We start from the raw sequence: 18,348 nt of genomic DNA, 5'->3' as shown, positions 1-18,348 counted from the left end.
AACAAGTTTTTCTCTCACTGCCACCTCAACCCTTTTTTCTTTCCAGGTTTCGACCCTGTTCCCAGGCCGGCTGGGGCTTGCAGGGTTTGGAGGGGCTGGAATCGATTTAGCCTGGGAAGTGGCTCGCACGGTTTAAGCCCCCAGGCGGAGCAGGGGAGCCAGGCGGGTTAAGTACCCAGCCTAGGTGCGGGCGAGCCCTGCGAACAGCCAGGCGGCTGTGCGGCCTCCGGGGCGGCAGGGGGCGCCCCCAGCCGCGCGGCCTTCCCCCGCGGCCCCTGTGGGGGCGGGGCCGCGCTCGGCAGTTGGCGAAGGGCGGGCGGAGGGCTCGGCCGGAGAGGCGGAGCCCGGGCCCTGCGGCTGTCACACTGTTCCCGCGCCAGGCGGCTGCCGCCTGCTGTTTGGACCACGGAGAGCGTCGTTAGAGCGCTGTGCGTCTCTCCGGACGCGAGCCCGCTCTCCTGAGTAAGCGTTCGCCGGCCGCGGGTGGGGAGCGGGCCTGGCGGGGTGTGGTCGAGGGGGGGGGTTGTGTCCTAGGGCTGCGTTCGCGGCCCCGGGGCGGGGGCAGGAGCTGCCTGGGGCGGAGGTCTCGCGGCGGCTGGGACGGCGGCGGTGTCCGGGTTACGGGGCTCGGGGGCTCGGGTTCCCTGCCGCGTGGGGTCTCGCGGCCGCCGGGCTGGGGGCGGTGCCCGGTTTCCGGGGGGCATGGTTCCCTGTGGTGGGGGTCTCGCTGCAGCAGGGCTGGCGCGGGGGCGGAGCCCTGGTTACCGAGTCTGAACTCCCGGGCCGCAGCCGCCACGGCCGCCTCGGATGTTGTTGAGAGCCGGTTGCCTGACAACGCGTTGATGCTTCCTCACGCGGCCGCCACCCACAGCTCCTAGAGAAGAGCTGTGCTTCCACTGCCGTGCGCCTTCGCTCCCCCTCAGCTGGGGCTCCGCCGTTCGGCTAAGCCTCCGCAAGCCCCTTTCCTCCGCGGTGCTGGTTAATGGTTAACGTTTGCCGAGTGCTTGTGCGCCCGGCGTTGTTCCCGCCGCTTTGCTTTGCAAGTAAAATTTATTTAATCACCGCAGCCCTGTGAGGTCGGGTGCTATTATCCTATTGCTCCTGGTTCTTTGTTTCCTTCCTTTTCTTTTTAACTGCCTTGATTTTAGGATTGTTTTATGGGGTTTGAATCCAGTTTTCAGTAGATGTTAGCCATGGGATTCATCTTTTGAGAGAGGCTGGCTCTCAAGATTGTAGGATTAAAGAGTTTAGCTTGGATTTCCGGGAAGACTAAATTCTAAAGTAAACCACCACCTAGTTTCGAAACACCTCGGAAAATGCAGTAGCCTAATAGCAACCAATATGAGTTGGTAAAAAGCCAGTTATCCTTAGAGTGATGCTGTTTTATATGAAAAAATGACTTGTCATGTTGACAAGCCAAAAGGAATCCCATGGAAACCAGTGAGATGCTGCTTTTTTCCTGCATATCATTCCCTCGCTAGGAGGACACTGACTGTCTGGTGGTTAAATATCTGCTGAAATGCTCCCAGCGATGAAATTTTGGGTCTCCTGCAGTACAGATGAGCTTCTGGAAGGGAGCAAGTGGTTTTAGATAGGGTAAATTGAAACAGGATGCTTTCAGTACAGTTTTTCTCAAATGAAGTTTTCGGACAAATGCAATTTAATTCTCACAAACTTTGAGCAGATTTCAGATTATCCTTTTAACATCATTCTGACTTGTATTCTGATTCCTTTGCTGAGTGGGAGAGACAGGCAGTTGAGCAAGTGTTTTGGCAATTTTGCGTTACCCAAAGGCTATCTAATTTATGCTGCTGTCGGTGGTCACTATAATGATGTATTATTAACAGCTGCTAACAGACTTAATAATGCTTTTATATATTCACTCTCTCTGTTTATCCTAACCCCCAACGTCCCTTTTCCCCCCCAGCAACATGGTATTTATTTCTTAGCAACATTTGGGGGGATTTGTCAAAATCGGGGTGTGCCTGTGGAAGTAGGTTGATTATGTGCTTGTCACCTGTCAGGAGAAAAAGATTGAGCACCTTTCATTTGGTGGAAAGATCTCTGGATGGATGGGAAATGAGAAACATTGTCCTGGTTCACCTCATCCCTCCCTTTCTTTCTTCTAAGGCTCTTTCACAGGCTCCTCCCCACACCCCACACCCATGTGTTAGCACTCCCTGCTATTCTGTCTTCAGTCTTTTTTTGTGTGTGTGAGGAGATCAGCCCTGTGCTAACATCTGCCAATCCTCCTCTTTTTTTTGCTGAGGAAGACTGGCCCTGGGCTAATATCCGTGCCCATCTTCCTCCGCTTTAAATGGGAGGCCGCCACAGCATGGCTTGCGAAGCAGTGCGTCCGTGCACGCCCAGGGTCCAAACTGGCGAACCTCAGGCCGCTGCAGCGGAACTCGCGCACTTAACCGCTTGCGCCACCGCGCCAGCCCTTCTGTGTTCAGTCTTGTTCTCCTACTCTAGAGTCTCTTTTTCCAGGCATCTTCTTCTCCTATAGCTTTAATGATCATTTTTAAAACTTCTAAACCCTTTTTTCTAGCTTGGGCTCTATTCTGAGTTCCAGACATATTCAAATTGTTTTCTTGATACTTCCACTGGGTCTTTTATGGGTACCTCACATTCAATCCCTAAACTCCAGTCTGGCTGGACTGTTAGCCGCTGTGTCAGGGGGCATTATCTTGTCCACCGTTGAGGGCAAGGATCATATCTTATACTTTTCACCCCTCTGGCATCTAGAACAATGCCGTCCTTCAGGACGGGTCATTTTCCATTCGTTATGCTTCCATAGTGGGGAGGAAATTTGCACTTCACTCGAGAGGGAAAAGGATGGGAGCAACATTTTCCCCTCTCTTAGTGATTGATGAAATTGGAAGAAGGAATCGGGCAAACTCAGTTATTTCTGTGTCCTCTCTATTTTTTAGATTTGCCTACATTTGGCAGAATGAGTATGTTCTGGTCTGCTTATATTTCTATCTATATGATAAACATAACAGGCCTAAGTTGAAAATTTAGAGATGTTGATTTGGATTATGATAACCAGGTATCAGTTATTGGTGATTTAAATCCCAGTGTACTTTGTTTGGAGGCTTTTTTAAAAAGGTGAGTACTGATGTATATAAAGATTATGAAAATACAACAAGAATTAATAAAACAGCTGTGATTTATTGATTTCTGAGTGTCAGGTGTGCCATACGTTTTATATGCATCATTTTATTTTTTCTTCATAACTCTGGAGAAGACGTTTCCATTTTACAAATGAGGAAACTGAGGGATAGAGAGGTTAAGGAACATATTTGAGGTCAATCACATGGAGTCAGTTAGTGATGGAATTGGGTTTCAAATCTAGGTCTTTCAGTTAAACTGTTTTCCTGAAAACTGTTTATCATCTACATACTATATATGCAGCTACTGGGGGGAAAAAAACCTGGTAATAATATCTTGAAAAAAGTTGTGAGTGATTTTACATTGTAGGGTGAAGGGAGATAAAGAATCCCATTTAGGTTTCTTTCAGCTGATCTTTCTTGTATCTTAATCTTTAAATTATAAACGTTGTTTGTTACTATATTTTATATTTAGGCTGTATCCATTAACACAGTCTCTGTAATTCGCTAAGTAATTCTTCAGTAATTTTGTAGTTTTATGCAAGTTGTCACGTGCTTTTAGGAGTGAGAAAGAGAAAAGTGGCCATGACAGCTGGAAGCTGGCCTGTGCTATCACCAAGGCTTGGTGTTGCTAGGAACCGGACTGACAGTACCGCTTAGGCTTGGGGTTCTTCTGTTGAAGATAAACAATTGCACAGAACATCAACATCAGACAAGTCTGCTTTGTGTCCGTGATGGATCAAGAGGAAAACAAAACCACTCCATGATCATGTCCAAACACAGACAAAACAGGAATGTTGTCCAAGCCACAAAATACTAAACATCCCCTCTCCCAGCTAGTATGAGTGACTGCTGCCTCTTTACCAGTTACAGCTTTAGCCTCACCCCATAGATAAGATTTATTAAGATGTCCAATCATAGAATTACCCACACTTCCTGACAGCATTCAATCCTGAGCAAAGCTTCGCTTCCTTAAACCCTCCCCCAAATCACCTAACACAAGTCCAAATCCTATAAGTCTTTTCTAACACCCTCTTACTAAGATACTCTGAATTCCCTAAGGTGGGCATTGAGGATGCATCTCTCGATGCAATGAGTAATAAACCCAACTAACCACAGTAGTGTTCAGGTGTTCTTTGCCTGGAAGGCATTGTTGGGAGAAAGCTTATTATCTTTGACTTTTCAGTTTAATAGTAGAGCTATATTTTAATCACATTAGACCGTAGAATAAAATTAGAAATGATTAAACATATATCTGATAAATCTCATGTTTTAGCTATGGCATATAGTATACTCACTACCATTGTTTAAATATGTGTTTTATTACTGTGGTTACTGTTGCATAAAATCAATTCTAGAATTTATAATTGAATTAAATTATTACGGTAAAGGGAAATTTTAGTATCTATAAATTCAAGAGAGAGCTTTCAAAGTCTGGTTAGAACAACTAAATGAACATATTAAGTTAGTAATTGTTAACAGAATTATGTGACAACCTTAGAGAGTTCAGAGAGAACGAGGCTTGTTACTTTTTGTTTTTTTAGGTTACATTTCTGCTTAAATTCTGTCTAAAATGCTATAGCAAAGTATATGTATTAAATATATATTATCCCATCATTACGTTCTATTTCTGTCAGACATAAAATACTTAGGAAAATTAGGAGATTTTAGGAAGTGATTTTTTTTTTGGTGAGGAAGATTAGCCCTGAGCTAACATCTGTTGCCAATCCTCCTCTTTTTGCTGAGGAAGATTGGCCCTGAGCTAACATCTGTGCCCATCTTCCTTTATTTTATGTGTGGGACGTCTGCCACAGCATGGCTTGCTAAGTGGTGCATGGGTCTGCGCCTGGGATCCAAACCTGTGAACCCCGGGCGACTGACGTGGATCATGTGAACTTAACCCCTACACCACCTGGCCACCCCCAGAAAGTAATTTTTTTAACCTAAAAACTACTGTTTGCTGTTGAGCTGTTTTGAATTTTTACCAGGAAAATCTTTTGTGACAAATAACAAAAATGGCTAGAATATATTAACTTTTGTTGGTTTTGAATATATTTTGCTAAAGCTATATTTTAAAATCAGTGTTCTTTTTGGAAATAAATAATAGAATGAGGTTCACATTGTGTACTACTTAACTGATGTATTCAGCATATTTATTTTAGGTCAAGCTTGCTTTTCTAAATTTTCACAAATTATCATTGTCCCCCAGAGATTAAATTCAGTGGATGCTTTTTTTTCTTTAACTCTCTTACATTTGATATTATTGACCGGTTCTTTCTTATATTTCTTTTCCTCCACAAATTATGTCGACTTGGTTTTCTTTATATTGTTTTTAAAATTATTGCTTTGTACTTTTTTCTAGCTTCAATTCTTCTGTCACCCCTTCAAGCGTACATTGCCCAGCATTTAGTTTGGGTCATCTCTCTTTTTTTCCCTTTCTGTGCTCATTTACCATGCCTTCAAATATTATCTTTAAAATAGTTAACTCTTAAATAAACATTTCTAATGTGGTCCTTTTCCTTGAATTTGAGTCTTGAATTTCTTTTTTTTTTTTTTTTTTTTTTTAAAGATTTTATTTATTTATTTTTTCCCCCCAAAGCCCCAGTAGATAGTTGTGTGTCATAGCTGCACATCCTTCTAGCTGCTGTATGTGGGACGCGGCCTCAGCATGGCCGGAGAAGCAGCACGCCGGTGGGAGCCCGGGATCCGAACTCGGGTCGCCAGCAGTGGAGCGCGCTCACTTAACCACAAAGCCACGGGGCCGGCCCTGAGTCTTGAATTTCTAACCATCTGCTGGAAATTTCCATTAGCATGTCTTACTAGCCCTAACTAAACATGTCTAAACCAAACCTTCCCAACCAGCCAGCTTCTTCTGACTTATTTCTCTATAGGATTCTATCCACATTTAGTTTCCAGGAATTAAAACTTTGGTGATCAGTGGCTCCTTCTTTCTTGCCTCGTAATCTAATTAGTCCCTAAGTTTCATGGGTTTTTGAAAAATATATTTAAAAAAATTCTAGGTTCAATGGGGAAAGGGATAGTCTTTTCAAAAATGGTGGTGGAATAAATTTATATCCATATGCAAAAAAATTGAACCTTGATGACCTTCATTTTACGTCATTTGTAAAAATTAACTTGAGACAGATCATAGTCTTAGATGTAAGAGAAAACTATAAAACTTCTGAAAGAAAACATAGAAGAAAATATTTGTGGTCTTGGGCTAGGCAAAAACCTCTTACATATGACATGAAAAGCACCCACAATTGATTAAAAATTGATGAAAAATGGATAAATTGGACTTCATAAAAATTAAAAACTTTTGCTCTTAAGACATCATCACACAGATGTTTATATAAAGCAGCTTTGTTTGTAATTGTCAAAAACTGCAAGCAACCAAGATGTCCTTCAGTAGAAGAAGGAGTGGATAAATAAGCTGTGGTACATCCAGACAATGGAATATTCTTCAATGCTAAAAAGAAATGAGCTGTTAAGCCATGAAAACACAATGAGAAACCTTAGTAATGCATACTAGTAAGTGAAAGAAGCCAATCTCAATAGGCTATATACTGCATGATTACAACCACAGTTGTCCTTCTGTGTCTGTGGGGGATTGGTTCTAGGACCCTGGGTGGATACCAAAATCCAAGGATGCTCAAGTCCCTTAGTCAGCCCTCTGTATCCCCAAGGGGTTCAGCCAACCACGGATTGTAAACATAGTATATGATCCACGGTTGGTTGAATCCGTGGATGTGGAACCTGCAGATATGGGGGCCCAACTGTACATGATATTCTGAAAAGGTAAAACTATGGAGACAGTAAAAGGATCATTGGTTGCCAGGGGTTAGAGGGGAGAGAGGGATGAACAGGTGGAGCACAGAAGACTTTTAGGGCAGTGAAACTACTCTGGTGGTGGATACATGTCGTTATACATATGTACAAACCCATAGAATGTACAACACCTAGAATGAACCCTAATGCAAACTATGGACTTTGAGTAATAATGATGTGTCAACGTGGGTTCATCAGTTGTAACAAATATACCGTGTTGGTGGGGGACGTTGATAATTGGGGAGGCTATACATGAGCAGGGCAGGGGATATATGGGAAATCTATACCTTTTTCTCAGTTTTGCTGTGAAATTAAAACTGCTCTAAAAAAATAAAATCTATTAAAAAAAGAAGACATTGTTAAGAAAACTTAAAAACAAACCACAGACTAGGAGAAAATATTTACAAAACATGTTTCATAAAGGACTTGTATCCAGTATGTATAAAAAAAATCTTACAACTCAATAATAAGAAAACAACTTAATTTTTAAAATGAGCAGAATATTTGAAAAATGAGCAGAATATTTGAAGACGTTTTGCCAGTAGTTATATGTATAGATACGTGAATGGCAAATAAGCCCATGAAAAGATGGTCAACGTCATAGTCATTAGAGAAATGGAAATTAAAACCACAGTGAGTACTACTACACACCCAATAGAATGACTAAGATCAAAAAGACTGAAAACACCAAGTGTTTGTGAGGATGTGTAGAAATTGCAACCCTCATACACTGCTGGTTGGACTGTAAAATGGTACAGCCACTTTACACTTAGAGGAACAGTTTAGCAGTTCCTCAAAATATTAAACATAGAGTTACAGATGACTCAGCAATTCCACTCCTAAGTATGTGTTGAAGAGAGTTGAAAATGTATGTCCACACAAAAACCTGTTCACAATGTTCATATCAGCAGTATTCATAAATGGCCAAAAAATGAAAACAACTCAGATGTCCGGCAGTGGGTGAATAGATAAACAAAATGTGGTAGTTCTGTACAATGAAATACTTTAGCAATAAAAAAACAATACTTACTGATAGATGCAAGGATGAATCTCAAAAACATTAAGTGAAAGAAACCAGACACAAAAGACTGTATATTGTATGATCCATTTATCTGAAATTTCCAGACTAGGCAAAACTATAGAGGCAGAAAACAAATCATTGGTTGCCTGAGTCGGGGGTGGAAGTGAGGATTGACTACACAGGGGCATGAGAGAACTTTTTGGGCGTGATGGAAGCGTTATAAGGTGTGATTGTGGTGATAACTGCACAACTGTGTGAATTTACTAAAACTTATGGAACTGATCTCTAAAATGGGTGAATTTTATGGTATATAAGTTATTCCTCAATAAAAACCACAGCTTATGAATTTAAAAACAATTCCAGGGCTTACTGAAGAATATAGGAATTCATGAGAACATACTCGTAATAAGCCGATAAATAAATATAGATGAAGGAAGGGTTCTTAGAATAAGTGCCAGCTGGTGAATAAAATATACAAAGAGTGGTGGAATTGAAAAAGTAGCGTTTTGAAGCCATCTAGAATTGATTGGATCAATTAGGAATCACCAATTGATGCTAAATCTTGGAAATTTTGATCTGAAGCAGGATATTTGCATGGTCTGAAAATGTCTCTTTATAGACCCTTTATGGTTATAAAGGAACGGTAGTGCAGAAATCAGACAGTGTCTTGCCCAGGTGATCAGAAATAACATGACTAATGAAGGGCAGATGGTCATCGTGTATCTTTAATTGTTGACACTTTGAGAAGGACACATCACCACCTAAGTAGTATTTCTCCTGAGAATGCATAACCTTAATTTAGTTATGAAGAAACATAAGACAAACCCCAAATGAGACCATTCTGTTAAAAAGGGTGGGTGAGGGTAGGCTGTATTAAAAAATACTAATGTCATAAAAGACAGAGGAAGATGGTGGAAATGTTCCAAATTAAAGAAGGCTAAAGACACATAACAATGAAATGCAGTGCCTAACATAGACTGGATCCTGAACTGGAGAGAGAGAAAAAAATTCTGTAAAGGACACTTTAGATCAGTTCACAACGTTGGAACATGGACAGTAGATTTAAAAAAAAATCAGTGTTACTGAAGTTGATAATTATATTGAGGTTATGTAAGAAAATAACTTAATGGTTAACACACACTGAAACATTTAGGGGTAAATGGCCATGATTTATGTAATTCACCCTCTGAATAATTTTAGAAAAATTATGTGTGTAAAGAGAGAATGAATTTGTGTGCATAAAGGATAAAGCAAGTGATGCAAAATCTCAAAAATAGGGAATAAGTAAAGAGTAACAGGTATTCTTTGTACTGTTTTTATTGTAACTTTTTTGTAAGTTCACAATTAGCTCCAAGTAGTTAAAAAAAAAAAACTTGAAAAAAAGTGCTTTGACTTAGAGTTCAAAGTTTTTTTCCTGTATGTCTGTGGGGATGGTGGTGGTGGTGGTTCATTTTCTTTTTTATTTCTTTTCTGGTATTTTAAAGTATGTTGTAGGTTTTTTCGGAAAGTTGGGAGAGAAAGCAGGCAGGCTTGTTTCAGTCAAGCTTGTTTGAACTTCTCCATTTGATAAATGAGGTAGACTAAATGTAGACTAAACCCACATGTTAATAATTAGCCTAAAAATACTCTGATACAGCTGTGCTCATTAAAAGTTTTTTTTTTTTTTTTAGTATCTACAAAATGACTGATAATTTGGATGAATTTATTGAAGAGCGAAAAGCCAAATTGGCCAAAGACAAAGCAGAATTGGAAAGTGACCCACCTTACATGGAAATGAAGGTGAGGTTCATCATTTACTTCCAACATGTTTCATTAAGATTGCCTCTGAAGAGTAGCCCTGTGTAAATGCAAAACATCTTCTATCAGTGAGAATCTTCTGTTTCATACTTAAGTTTGGCTGTGTTTTCATTCTTAACTCTGGGAGCCTGACTCTGGACAAGATTTCAGTGAGTTTAAATGCAGTTTTTCTTTTGTAGTGTTTTGTATCTTACAGTTTCTCCTCTCTCATTAGAGTTTTAATTAATAATTTATGTCTTTCATAAAATGATTAGGAGACTAGTTCTAGTACAAGGAACTTTCAAAATATAAACAGAATACATATAAAAGCAAGTTCTCATTCTAAGTGAAAAAGTTCAATTTTTTAATGAATCAATATCTTAAAAAATTTTTTTTTTTTGGAAATCTACAAAAGTGAATTTATTAGAATAGTTTCTTTTATTTTGCATATTTGCTTCTCAGAATATGTATTTGTTAAAATGTTTGTGAAAGCAATCTCTGAAAAAACTTTCTTAAAGCTTTCCTAAAGTTTTAGTGAGAGTGCTTCATCCATTTAGCAAATATTTATTGAGACTGTGCTAGGCTGAGAATACAGCACTAATCTAGACAGACATGGCACCTTGTCTCATGGGCTCAGTGTAGGTAATAAAATATAGAATGTAGATTAATCTGTGTCACATGGTCCATCATAATGAGAGTAATCATATATATATTGGTTTGCCCAGGACAATCCTGGTTTACCTGTTGTCCCAGTTTCTCATCTGGTGTAGCAGTTGTCCTGGACAGAAGTATCCTGTTTGAGATGATAAATAATATGGACACCCTACACTTAAAGGAATTTTACTCACATAGCTAACATTTATTGTGTGCTAACTATGGACGTGGCATAGTCTTAAGAGGTTACACATGAATCGGTGAGATATGTACTATTATTCTTGTCATTTTCCAAATGAGTAAACTGAGGCATGGGGAAGTTAAGTAATGAGACTAAGGTGATAGAGTTAGTAGAACTAGGCTTGGATCCCTGGCACCTTGAATCCAGTGCTTGTTCTCTTAACCACCGTGCTAGGTTGCCTTCCTTTCATAATACCTGCCATGTGCAAGGAGTTGTGTCAAGCGCTTTGCGTGTGTTATCTTATTTAATCATAATATCCCTGTGAAGTAGGTGGAATTTTTTTCTGTTTTACACATCAAGAAAGTGAGGCTTAAAGGGGTTAAGGAAATTTGTCCAGGTACACACAGTGGTGGATTCAGGATTGGAACCTTCATGTGTCCAGCTCCAAAGTCTATGCTCTTAACCACTCTCCCATACTTAGGACTAGCATACAGTGTTTGAAACAGTTATTACATAGTTTTAAATACAACTTTATTATAATTTCTAATATTAAATAGTACGTAAATAATAATCTTTAAGTGTTAGTTCAAGTATCACCTGCTCAATGAGGCCTTGCAGTCCCTCCCCCATCATTTCTGGGCATCCTTACCCTGCTCTGTTTTTTTCCATAGCCCCTCCCTAACACTGTCTACATATTACATCGTCTAATGATGTATTATGTTTAGTGTTTGTCTCCACAATAGTTTATAAGCTCCATGATGGCAGATATTCTTGTGTTTTTCACTCATATATTTCTAGTGCCTGGGACAGTACCTGGTAGGAACTCACTGGATATTTGTTCATAAGTGAATGAGGTAAATATTAGAACATTTAATGCAGTATTAAATACTTTTGGTTAATTTCTCAAATCTTACACTTAAATTTCTTCTGCAGTGTACTGTGCAATTTCATCAAGTTGTTTAATAACAGTATTGAGATGAATTGTATATTTTGTGGGGTTTTTTCCTTCTGCTTTTGTAAATATTATGTCTCTTTCAGGGAGAGCCATCAGAGAAGCTTTCTGAAAACACTAAAATATTAATCTCCATGGCTAAGGAAAACATACCACCAAACAGTCAACAGACCAGGGGTTCCTTAGGTATGTCTAAATTGATTTTAAGATATTCTTAGCAGGCTGTTTTGAAAGAGCTTTGTCTTGTCAGAAAAAAAGATACCTTTGGTGTCCTAGTTACTCTTTCTTTTCTGGAATGTTACATGTGACAGTACAGTCTACATATGAAGTATAATGCATACTGAGAACCTTATACCTATTTTAAATGTTATTGCCTTGGTTATTACTTATGGAAATCATAGCAGTAAGTATATATAACATAACTAAAAATTAACTGAAAAATGTGAATGGAATATGTGTGTGTGTGTGTGAGAGAGAGTGTGTTAATTGTTTAATAAAAATGGTGGACATGCTTTTATTTAAAAATCAAAGAAATATGCTTCAAGTATACAAAATGCTATTTGGTGAAAGACTGTTTTAATTATTGGTGACTATATTGGAATTGTAAAGAAGTTAACAGTGCAGCTGTATTGATTCTTTGATTATGGTTTCGTGTGAAAATATTTGGAAACTTTTTACTACGTTTTGGCTTGTTGGTAGGTATACTTTTTTTTTTTTTTAAGAAAACGTATCAATATTTTATTTTATTTTATTTATTTATTTTTTTTGTGAGGAAGATCAGCCCTGAGCTAACATCCATGCCAATCCTCCTCTTTTTTGCTGAAGAAGACTGGCCCTGGGCTAACATCTGTACCTATCTTCCTCCACTTTATATGAGACGCCGCCACAGCATGGCCTGACAAGCAGTGCATTGTGTGCACCTGGGATCCGAACCTGGGCCACCAGCGGTGGAGCGCGTGCACTTGACTGCTACACCACAGGGCCGGCCCCTGTATCAGTATTTTAAAATTGTGAATTATTTATTTATTTATTTATTTATTTTTATTTATTTTTATTTATTTTTATTATTTTTTGTGTGTGTGAGGAAGGTCAGCCCTGAGCTAACATCCATGCTAATCCTCCTCTTTTTTTTTTTTGCTGAGGAAGACCAGCTCTGAGCTAACATCTATTGCCAATCCTCCTCTTTTTTTTTTCCCCCAAAGCCCCAGTAGATAGTTGTATGTCATAGTTGCACATCCTTCTAGTTGCTGTATGTGGGACACGGCCGGAGAAGTGGTGCCTCGGTGCGCGCCTGGGATCCGAACCCGGGCCACCAGCAGTGGAGCACGCGTACTTAACCGCTAAGCCATGGGGCCGGACCGTGAATTATTTATGATGACTGAAACTTTTTTACATAAAGGAAGTCAAATATGATGAGTTCTTTTGGTTAAAGCATTGTTGTCACACGGACTCTTTTTTCATGACCATAGGTATACTCCTAAATTGTTAACTGCTTTGCCTTTGTATGCCACTGGGTACAAGGGGATGTTGGCTAAGAGACTGAATAGTTAGTGGGCTCTTTGTCTCTATAAGAAAAATAGCTCCAAGTGAATGCCATACTTTCAGTATGAGCTATATAGATAAAAAATTCAATTCTGATTCTATTACAAATTATTGGTTAATATACACCTTTAGTGAGCTTAAGTATTATATTTTGGTTAAGTTCCTTAATCTTGAATGCCTTCAATTTCTTTCCTTTTTTAAAATTATTTTATTGAGGTCACATTGGTTTATAACATTGTGTTAATTTCAGGTGTACATTATTGTATTTCAGCTTCTGTATAGATTGCATTGTGCTCACCACCAAAAGTCTAGTTTCCACCTATCACCATACATATGTACCCCTTTACCCCTTTTGCTTTCCCCCAACCCCCTTCCCTTCTGGTAACCATCAATCTGTTCTTATCTATGTGTTTGTTTGTTTATCTTCCTCATATGGGTGAAATCATATGGTATTTGTCTTTCTTTGTCTGACTTACCTTGCTTAGCATAAAACTCTCAAGGTCCATCCATTTTGTCGTAAATGGCATGATTTTGTGTTTTTTTTATGGCTGAGTAGTATTCCATTGTGTATATATATATCCCATCTCCTTTATCCATTCATCTGTTGATGGGCACTTGGGTTGCTTCCACCTCTTGGCTATTGTGAATAATGCTGCAGTGAACATAGGGATGCATATATCTTTTCGAATTAGTGTTTTGGTGTTCTTTGAATAAATATCCAGAACTGGAATATTCATCTAGATCATATGGTATTTCTATTTTTAATTTTTTGAGAAATCTGCATACTGTTTTCCATAGTGGCTACACCAGTTTGCATTCCCACCAGCAGTGTATGAGGCTTCCCTTTTCTCCACATCCTCTCCAACACTTGTTTTTTCTTGTCTTTTTAAATAATGGCCATTCAGATGGGTATGAGGTGATATCTCATTGTAGTTTTGATTTGCATTTCCTTAATAATTAGTGATGTTGAACATCTTTTCATGTGCCTGTTGGCCATCTGTATTTCTTCTTTGGAGAAATGTCTGTTCGTATCTTTTGCCCGTTTTTTGATTGGGTTTTTGTTGTTTTGTTGTTGAGTTGTATGAGTTCTTTATATATTTTGGAAATTAACCTCTTGTTGGATATATAATTTGCAAATATTTTCTCCCAGTTGGTGAGTTGTCTTTTCATTTTGTTGGTGGTTCCTTTGCCATGCAGAACCTTTTTAGTTTGATGTAGTCCAATTTGTTTATTTTTTCTTTTGTTTTCCTTGCCTGAGGAGACATGGTATTCAAAAAGATAATGCTAAGACTGATGTCAAAGAATGTACTGCCTGTGTTTTCTTCTAGGATTTTTATGGTTTCAAATCTTACATTCAAGTCTTTAATCCATTTTGAGTTAATTTTTGTGTATGGTGTAAGATAATGGTCTACTTTCATTCTTTTGCATGTGGCTGTGCAGTTTCCCAACACCATTTATTGAAGAGACTTTCCTTTCTTCATTGTATCTTCTTGCGTCCTCTGGTGAAGATTAGCTGTCCATAGATGTGTGGTTTTATTTCTGGGCTTTCAATTCTGTTCCATTGATCTGTGTGTCTGTTTTTGTACCAGTACTTTGCTGTTTTGATTACTATGGCTTTGTAGTGTATTTTGAAGTCAGGGGGTGTGATGCCTCCAGCTTTGTTCTTTTTTCTCAGAATTGCTTTGGCTATTCGGGGTCTTTAGTTGTTCCATATAAATTATAGGATTCTTTGTTCTATTTCTGTGAAAAATGTCATTGGGATTCTGATTGGGAGTGCATTGAATCTTTAGATTGCTTTAGGTAATATAGACATTTTAACTAGATTAATTCTTCCGGTCGATGAGCACGGAATATCTTTCCATTTCTTTATGTCTTCTTCAATTTCTTTCGCTGTATAGGTGTTTTACTTCCTTGGTTAAATTTATTCCTAGGTATTTTATTATTTTTGTTGCAATTGTAAATGGGATTGTATTCTTGAGTTCTCTTTCTGCTGGTTCATTATTAGTGTGTAGAAATGCAACTGATTTTTGCATGTTGATTTTTTACCCTGCAACTTGACTGTATTTGTTAATTATTTCTAATAGTTTTTTGGTGGATTCTTTAGGGTTTTCTATGTATAGAATCATGTCATCCGCAAATAGTGACAATTTTACTTCTTCCTTTCCAATTTGGATGCCTTTTATTTCTTTTTATTGCCTAATTTCTCTGGCTAAGACTTCCAATACTATGTTGAATAAGATTGGTGAGAGTGGACATTTCTTTTCTTGTTCCTGTTCTTAGAGGAATAGCTTTCAGTTTTTCACCGTTGAGTGTGGTGTTGACTGTGGGCTTGTCATGTATGGTCTTCATTATGTTGAGATACTTTCCTTCTGTACCCATTTTATTGAGAGTTTTTTTAATCATAAATGGATGTTGGATCATGTTAAATGCTTTCTTGCGTCTATTCAGATGATCATGTGATTTTTATTCTTTGTTTTGTTAATGTGGTGTATCACGTTGATTGATTTGCTTTGATTTTATTGAGGATTTTTGTGCCTATGTTCATCAGTGATATTAGCCTGTAATTTTCTTTTTTATGTTGTCCTTGTTTGGTTTTGGTATCAGGGTAATGTTGGCCTTGTAAAATGAGTTAGGAAGTGTCCCCTCCTCTTTAATTTTTTGGAAGAGTTTGAGAAGGAAAAGTATTAAATCTTTTTTGAATGTTTGGTAGAATTCACCAGAGAAGCCGTCTGCTCCTGGACTTTTCTTTCTTGGCAGGTTTTTGATTACTGTTTCAACCTCTTGTGATTGTTCCATTCAGATTCTCTAAGGCCCTCAGTTTCTTTATCTGTAACATAAAGAAGTTGGTTTATCTTCTAGCCCTAAATTTTTATGAATCGAAAATTTGATTATTCCAAGAGATAATTTTTTAAAACTTTAGTAGTAGGTTCTCTCAAGCACCAAGGTAGACAGAAGCACTTTGAAATTCTGCGATTACAAGTTGATTTGGACTGTAGCTGTCATGCCTTTGTGACCTGGCACAAGTTATTTAATCTCTGTTTCCTCATCTTAAGAATTGGCATTTATCTTAAAAGGTTATTGTGGCAGTAATTGACTACTTATGAAGAGATGACTGGCACATAATTGGTGGACAATAAATATTAATTTCCTGACTTCTTTTTACAAGTCTATTTTTGATTTTTGAGAATTATGTTAAGATTTAAGAATTATTCTTTGATTTTTACATTCACAAATGTTGGCAAGTTTTAAGTCTAACTTACAGACAGTGACCTTTGTCTTTTCCTTAATTGGTGTCCCTTACGACTCTGTCGTAGGCCCTCTTTTCATTTCATACACTCCCTCAATGACCTCATCCACTCACAGGGCTTTATTTTCCATCACCTTGTTCATGACTCCTAAATCTTTATCCCAACTTCAATTTCTTTTTTGAACTCCAGACCCATATATCTAATTTTCTCTTGGACATCTGTACTTGGATGTCACGGGCCAAAATCAACATGTACAAAATTAACTTTACTCCTCTCAGATGTTTTTGTGATCCAGTGACCTGGCTGCTTACTCATTCTTGACTCCTCTCTTCCTTTTAGATCCCATGGCAAGTAATTACACAAGTCCAGTTGATTCTAAAGTCTAAACCTCAAATAAATGTACTTTTCTCTATTCCTACAGACATTATTTTATGTAGGCTTCCATTATCTCTCACTTAGATTTTTTTCTAGTGTTTTTTTTTTGTGTTATGTCTAGTCCTCTCTACTAAGTCTCTGTACTGCCCATTGATATCCTTCCAAAAAACAAATCTGATCATGTTAGCCTTGCTTCAAACCCTTCAATGGCTTCTTGTTTCCTGTATGTTAATTTTACCCTTTTATTACTTTTACCAAATTGTGTTGACCATTCCTGCCTTGTGTTCCTATGGCACTGGTTCTCCCCTTGAAGAATAATTTTGAACTTGTTCACCTCTCTCTTGTACTGCAATGACATGCCAACTTGCCTGCCTTGCTATATTTACTGCCTAGCACAGTGCCTGGCACTTTGGTGCTTAGAGAAGATATTTTGAATGAATGAATGAAGGTCCCCATTGTAAAAATAAACAATTCTCTTGGGTGTGTAGAATTTAATATTTATGGAATGTTTCTTTTATTGCCAACTGAAGCAATAATTAATTATTTTTGATGCACATTGAGTCATATTAAAGAATAATATATAATTTGGCACTGTATCCACATTCAGTTATTGACTTCTTGCTTGGATAATTGCAGCCTTAAAATTAGGCGAAATATGTAATTTTTGACACTAGGAAACATGAAAAATAATTTGCCAACAGAGAGTTTTCCTTAAGTGGTCTCTTCTAGGAATTATAAAACAAACTGGTTTAATAAACATCAAGTTGGGAGATTACATATTGAATTAAAGCTCTCTGACTCCATACTTTGAATGAGTAATCAAGCGTAGTAGCTATCAATGATATATAAACTGGCAATATTCGTTTTAGCCAATGAAAACAATCTATTGATAGTTCACAGTACAACTATCATATAACACTACATTTTTATGATTTTGTAAATTCATTTCTGTTAGATACTGATGATATTCATGGGTAATGCTTATCTGTGTGGCTCATTCTTCCAGCATCCTTTCACAAAAGGATTTGGGGAGCATTACAGTGACTTCTGACACCAACTACCCAGAGTTGGACCAAACTTCACAGATTAGGGACACAGTGCTTCACAAGACTTCTCTTACCTCAGACACTAGCTGCAAGTTTGGGGGTCCACAGGTCATCCTCACTTCTTACCAGCTGGCTACAAATATGGGGTTTTCCACTACCCTTTCTAGTTTGATAATTCACTAGAATGACTCACAAAACTCAGGAAAGTGCTATACTTATTATTAAAGTTTTATTATAGCAAAAAGATACAAATCGGAACCAGCCAAAGGGAGAGATGCATAGGGCCTGGTTTGGGAGGGTCCAAAAGTGAAGTTTCTATCAGCTTCAGGGATGTTGTCACCCTCCCGGCATATCAATATGTAACAGTATAGAGTATTGCCAACCGGGATGCTTATCTGAGTTTTGGAGTCTAGAGTTTTTAATGGGGTTTCATTGTGTAGGCATGACTGAATTGTTGCCCATGTAGCTCAGTCTCCAGACTCCATACTTTCCCCTACGGTGAGGCTGATGTCAGATGTCTCAAAGGTTCAACTCTCTAATCACGTGGTTGATCTTTCTGGTGTGTCTAGTCCCCATTTGCGTCATCTCTTTAGTGTAAATTAGGGGCTCACC

At 38.4% G+C, this 18,348-nt stretch overlaps 1 protein-coding gene across 6 annotated transcripts in view; it reads left to right on the top strand.

Moving 5' to 3' along the window:
* Nucleotides 1-18,348, top strand: part of CSPP1 (centrosome and spindle pole associated protein 1) — a 198,077-nt gene that overhangs the window by 41,913 nt on the left and 137,816 nt on the right. For 3 of the 6 annotated variants that reach the window (XM_087420487.1, XM_087420486.1, XM_004436258.3), the window contains exons 1-3: nt 336-462; nt 9,633-9,741; nt 11,612-11,711. In XM_087420487.1, the coding sequence (XP_087276613.1) occupies nt 9,643-9,741; nt 11,612-11,711 (199 nt within the window). In that variant the 5' untranslated portion in view covers nt 336-462; nt 9,633-9,642. Of the gene's footprint in view, nt 1-335; nt 463-9,632; nt 9,742-11,611; nt 11,712-18,348 lie in introns of those variants that run through there. The other 3 variants (XM_087420484.1, XM_087420485.1, XM_087420483.1) reach the window with 1 other exon arrangement.

The sequence above is a fragment of the Ceratotherium simum genome, chromosome 31 (genome assembly GCF_057802395.1).
Source record: "Ceratotherium simum simum isolate JZ-2026a chromosome 31, ASM5780239v1, whole genome shotgun sequence".
In the NCBI taxonomy this organism is placed as follows: domain Eukaryota; kingdom Metazoa; phylum Chordata; class Mammalia; order Perissodactyla; family Rhinocerotidae; genus Ceratotherium; species Ceratotherium simum.
Note: the sequence above shows the minus strand (reverse complement) of the source record. Positions and strands in the feature narration are given on the sequence as shown.